The sequence below is a fragment of the Brassica napus genome, chromosome C6, assembly GCF_020379485.1.
Source record: "Brassica napus cultivar Da-Ae chromosome C6, Da-Ae, whole genome shotgun sequence".
Classification (NCBI taxonomy): domain Eukaryota; kingdom Viridiplantae; phylum Streptophyta; class Magnoliopsida; order Brassicales; family Brassicaceae; genus Brassica; species Brassica napus.
Genome location: NC_063449.1, coordinates 23,792,212 through 23,798,220, shown reverse-complemented (window position 1 = coordinate 23,798,220; position 6,009 = coordinate 23,792,212). Strand labels below are relative to the sequence as shown.

At 34.9% G+C, this 6,009-nt stretch overlaps 1 protein-coding gene across 2 annotated transcripts; it reads left to right on the top strand.

Annotated features, from left to right (window-relative positions):
- Positions 1-356: 356 nt before the first annotated feature.
- LOC106345450 (glutathione S-transferase T3-like) lies at positions 357-3,682 on the top strand. Of its 2 annotated transcripts, none has more exons than XM_048761031.1 (3): positions 357-1,050; positions 1,136-1,273; positions 1,374-3,682. In XM_048761031.1, the coding sequence occupies exon 3, from the start codon at positions 1,912-1,914 to the stop codon at positions 2,689-2,691; it is 780 nt and encodes a 259-aa protein (XP_048616988.1). In that variant the 5' UTR covers positions 357-1,050; positions 1,136-1,273; positions 1,374-1,911; the 3' UTR covers positions 2,692-3,682. Both variants share the same exon structure in this region, with proteins under 2 accessions (XP_048616988.1, XP_048616989.1).
- The last annotated feature ends 2,327 nt before the right edge of the window (positions 3,683-6,009 follow it).

Below are 6,009 nucleotides of genomic sequence, written 5' to 3'. Positions count from 1 at the left end.
ATATGCTATTTATTGCATTTATAAATTTGTGAATTGGATCACGATTCCGTCATTCCACTCGATTTATAACCACAAAAAGCAGTCATTTATATCTAAAAGTTAATTTTGTCAAGCTTAGGTTTTAGAGCATAATTTAGATACCTAAATGAATTGCTGGGAAGAAAAATATAACATACAGAAAAAAAGAATACACCACCATACATACACCAGCATATAGGAGCTTAAGGCCATCAGCATTGAGAGTTCTAATAGGGTTCATGGGTTCGGGTTCATAGGCCCGGAAGCCAAAAATAAATCAAAAATTGGGTTTATTTCCGCGACTCGCCTCTTAGTACTGACCCTGTATGAGCCCGGTTCATGCCAGGTGTCACCCACCCATTGGAGACGCGTTCGCGAGTTGACGAGGAGGAAAGCGGAGAGAAAGCATTTTCTCTCATTTCTGAAAAAAAGCTAGGGTTTCTCTCCGAAAGGCGATTTTGGTGCGACGCTGACCGTTCTTCACTTTTCTCTATCTAATCGACGACGGAGTGTCTCCTCTACGAGCACAGGTGAGTATCGAGTGGATTCACGGTTAAATCAAGCATTTTTGGTGTCGAAACCGATGTGAGGGACTCGAAATAGATTTTGTGGTTTCGAGTTTGGGTTCAAAATCGGAAAAGGGGGTTTCGATTTATGGTTGTAAAACCTCATGCGGGGTTCGATTTATCGATTTTTAGGGTTTGTTTATCTGGGATCTGAAATCGATTTGGGGGTTTTGAGTTATGGTTTTAAATCTGCATGTGGGTTCGATTTATGGGTCGTTTCATCATAATTTTTCGTGATTATGTCGTAATCTGTTTTATCTTTGTTGTTTAGATGGATCCCGTGGAAGATAGAAGAAATACAAAGAGGCAAGAGGAGTACTACAACAGGATGGGAAACGTGGCCGATTCAGAATATGGGATTCCCAGAAGGTGTCCCTGTGGTGGGAGAATCCGAGACGAGGTTCGCGTGAAGGAGGAGTACGACACTCTGCCTGGGAAACGCTTCTTCACATGCATCAACTACGAGGTAAGAGATACAATGCAGATGGGTTTGAAGAAGTATAAATTATGTTTTAGTGACGCGAGTCTAATGTGTTTATGTTGTCAACAAGGCTGATGGGTTTCATTACCGTCAGCCTTGGGTTATAGGTGTGCAGGAGGAGATCGAAAGTCTGCGTAGGCGGGTGGAGAAGGCTGAGCAGGTGATCAAGTTGGTGCCCAATCTCAATAAACATATCGACACAGTTGAGGTTAGTGAACTTTTTAAGAGTATCGAATAGGTAGTATAGAGATTTGTAAAGTTTGGTTATTTTTAAGTCCGTAACACGGTTTGTTTGTTTCCATCTGCAGGCAGAGGTTAACCGCCTCAGTTTGGTGGTTGATAACCTCACTGCTGAGATTTATTCTCTCACTGTGCAGGTCGCAAATCTGGAGAAGGCCTGCTTCGAATAAAAACCTTAAGGTAAACACTCAAGCTTAACTAAGCTTAACTGAACTGAAGTATTTAGCTTGCTCTGCTGAATGATGTGATGAATGCTGAACTAGAGGTGAACTGAACTAGGTAGAGTAGGTAACTGAACTAGAAAGTGAAGTGAACTAGGTAGACTAGGAACTGAAAAACATTAATTATCAGTTGGTTGGTTGCTCTGATGAATGTTGTGTTGAATGCTCTCTGTCTACTTCTTGTACTAGTTTTTTAAAACAGATTTGATGTGTAATGAATGCCGTTAGAGAACAACTTGTTGTGTAATTAACTTTAATGAATTTTGGTAGTTAGACTTACTTTAATTGCTCTCTCTTATCAAAGCACAATTGTAGTTTAAAAACATAGTTAGAAGTAAAAAATCTGAAAACCAAAACCACGTTTAAAACACCACCCCAAACCAAAATGGAACCGTTTTCTCTAGATTCTCCCGGGTTTATGAACCTTTTATCTTCCCAAACCAGTCAACCCATAGACGTAGGGTCCATAGGCGTAGGGTCTTCTACTGTTCCAAAACCGTTGGAAAGGAAAAAGTGGACAACACAAGAAGACATTGTTCTGATCAGTGCTTGGTTGAACACCAGCAAGGATCCGATAGTTAGTAACCAGCAGAAGTTAGGGTCATTGTGGAATAGAATAGCAGAGTATTTCAATTCAAGCCCTCAGCTGAGTGGCTTCGCTCCTAGAGAGTGGAGTCAGTGTAAGCAGAGGTGGGGAAGAGTTAATGAGCAGGTCTGTAAGTTTGTGGGAAGTTATGAGGCCGCATTGAAGGAACAAGCTAGTGGTCAAAATGAGAACGATGTCATGAAGTCTGCCCATGACATCTTCTTTAACGACTACCAGCTCAAGTTCACACTCGAGCATGCGTGGAGGGAACTGAGGTTTGATCAAAAATGGAGATCAAACTCTGTTTCCAGAGATGGTCTAAAGGAGAAAAGGAAGGAAGCTGCGGAAACAGAGCCTGAGTTGGAAGAGGTTAGGCCTCCTGGTATTAAGGCTTCCAAAGCTGCGAAAGGAAAGAAGCACGGGAATGAAGCAGTTCTTGATCAGATAGAGAGCATACTAGCTATGAAAACTATCATATCAAACCGGAAAATCCTTGATCGTCTCTTAGGCAAAAATGCAGATACACTTTCTGATCAAGAAAGGACACTCAAGAATAAACTGATATCTGAAATGCTTTGAGTTGGTCAGTCGGTTATTTTTTTGTGGTTTACAATGTGTTGTGTAGACTATTGTCTAGAGTGATATGTGATTTCTTGAGTGTTGTCTAGACTTTTTGTTTAACTTTATTGATTCGGCTCTGTTTTGTGTTGCAGGTCACGGGTTGCTTGACTTGTGGAGGTGGATGCTTGTACTTGTGTTGCAGGTCACGGGTTCACGCTTTCTCTGTTTCTTTTATGTACCTGTCTTTTAGCTTTATGTACCTGTCTTTTAGCTCTATGTATGTCGGGAGAGTCAAGCAGAAGTTCCCAGGTGCGAAGAAGAGAAAGTTTGAATGTCCATAATATGCTTGGCATTCGCACTGAAGTTCGAAATTCAGATAAACATGATCGTTTGAAAGCTGATCTCATCGAAAATATCTGGCAAATGTTTGGTAATGTAGATGATTGATCGTTGTATGTTCATGAATTCTCAGTGTATTGAATAAATTTCTTTTATAAATATATTGGTTAATGTAATCAATTCTTAATGTATTGAATATTTTAAAACTTATTATATTTTATTCATTTATTTTCAATATAGTGAAAAGATTTAAAAAAATATATATATAATATTATTTTATTTTTATGAACCCCTTCTGCAGGTTCACCAATGCAGGAACACAATCGATAGAGGTTCACAACTATTTATGGTCCTACCAAAAAAATAATAAAAAAACCTTATGAACCCCAAGAGGAAGTTCACCAATGCGGATGCCCTAAGAAACAGCCTTACGTGAAGACGGTAAACAATGTGAATCACATAAACACATGAACAGAGGGAGACTTTTTTGTGGTCGTACGAAGAAGTCAAGCATCAGCAGCGCCACATGCTTCTTATTTCTTCTTCACTCTTCAACCAAACAATTATATATCATTTCGTTTTCCCCAACATCCGTCAATAATCAATTATATTATAATTGACGCAGTAGAAGAACGCAATTAACAAAATATTTTCTCAAAAAAAAAAAGAACGTAACAAAATAGGCCCATGCATGCTTGGCGTCCATTATTTATATAATTCTCTGTTGGGTAGTAATATACTAATATCTAATGTATATATAGGATCATATATGATATATATCACATGTAATAGGAACACATGTTATTTGTTAGACGGGTTTGTTACAGTATCAGTACACCAAACTAACGCATTAACTAAAATCCAGAAATCTTAGAATAATTAAGAAGAACATATTAAATTAGCACCTCAGACAAGGTACTCTACCGACTATAACTTACCACAACCTCATATTTGACAGCAACGTCTAAACCACGACACTTTAAGTAATTAATTTGTAATAAAATTGGAATAATCAACCGATCGACGACGGGAATTAATCTCATCATTTTCCTCGTTAGTTATCTAGATTTGTTCCTACATGCCGATCATGGCAACTCGATGAAAAACCTACGTACCTTACATATTTTAGTTATTGGGACTATACGAGAAAAAAATAACACTCAAAACAAACCAAATATAACAACTTCTTCTTAATAACGATTTTAGCTAATTTTGTTACAAAATGAAACTCAATTCCCTTGAATGGCTTTAGTCAAAAAATCATTTGAATGGAAAATATTTTTTAAAATGTTAAAATGAATGAATGGGAACTACCATATAACCAAAGTCAACTTTGCCAACCTTCCCGAAAAAATCCAACATATACCATGTATGCCTCAAAATTAGTTTAGTTTCTGGTTGGTCAGTCATATATGTTAGACAATAAACAAAACATAAAATACATTTAGGCATACATTTAGACATACATGGTTACTCAAATATATTTGAACATTAACAAAACATAAAACAAGATATATTATAATATAAATTAACAAGTTCATGATGATGATCATGCATAATGAATTTCGTATTAATTTATAAGTACTTAGCTAAATGATCGTTTTCACAATGGTCTGATCGTTTATTATACTTTGAAAGTAAAGATTAGGCCTGAGACTTTTATCCGAGATCCGGATTCGATCCGAGATTCGATCCGGATCCGATCCAAAAATCCGGATATCCGGATGACCGAATCCGGATCTGGATAGTAAAATGTTGGATCCGTCAAAGCCGGATTCGGATCCGAATATTTACTTTTTTAGTCTGGATATCCGGATCCGTAAGTTTTATTAATAAATATTTTAAAAATAGTAATACTTATATATAAAAATTAATTCTATTTAATATATTTTCATTTTTATAATAGTATATATAAATTTTATGTAAATTTTGTAATATTATACATAGAAATAATTAAAAACATTATATATTTTTTTATTTTTAAATTATTGTTAATATTTTATATATATATTAATATTATTTTTTATTTATATTAAAAATCCAAATCCGGATCCCGATATCCGCCGGATATTACAATTTTTAGAAGGATATCCGACACCCGTATATCCGAGAACCCTGGATCCGGATAAGGATAGTAAAATTATGGATCCGACGGATAAAGATCCGGATCCAGATACCTTAAAATTGTCCGGATATCCGATCCGTTCCAGGCCTAGTAAAGATAAGTCTTGTGAAGATAATGAATGAAGACAACTGAATACTTTGTTTTTTATGAACGAATCAGTTGGTGAATGGCTAATACTGACAGTGACTGCTAAAAAGTTAAATAAAATTATATACGTTACACCCAAAAAAACTAATTAATTGTATTAACCTTTTTTTGGGTTATTTGTGAAATAACCAAAAAAAAAAATCAAAATTAGATTTTTTAGGAAGATGATAAAAAAAGATAAGAAGAGAAAAGGAGAGAGAAAGTGATTTTAGTTAGTTGATGAATTTAGCTTTTTTTTGGTTAGTGAGTGCAATTTAGGTTTTTCTTTTTCATTTCCACATGTGTGAGTATTTTTCATTTACATTTATTTATATTTACATGTTTGTTTCACCCGTGTTCTATCTCATGATTAAATACTCACCGAAGAGCAATTGTAAGATCAAGGGAATTGCAATTTTACAATAAATTTGATACCATTTTTCAAATTTACCATAAAACATAATTAGTTTTTTAATCACACATTTATTAATTCAGCTAAATCATTTATAAAAAAAATTATAATAATTTATAAAACATTTATAGAATTTTATAAACTCAATTCATCCACTAAATACTAAATTTTAAACAGTAATCATTAAAGTCAAAACCAAATATTATATAGTATTCTTGATTGAGTATATTTTAAAAAGTGTTAGTTAACCTATAATATTTAAGTAATTTTTCTATTTTTTTGGTAGTGTTTGAAATTGACAAGAACACAAAAGAAGAAAATGGAACCAAACATA

Coding starts and splice junctions, on each gene's coding strand:
- LOC106345450 (XM_048761031.1), top strand. CDS start 1,912: ATGGAACCGTTTTCTCTAGATTCTCCCGGGTTTATGAACCTTTTATCT.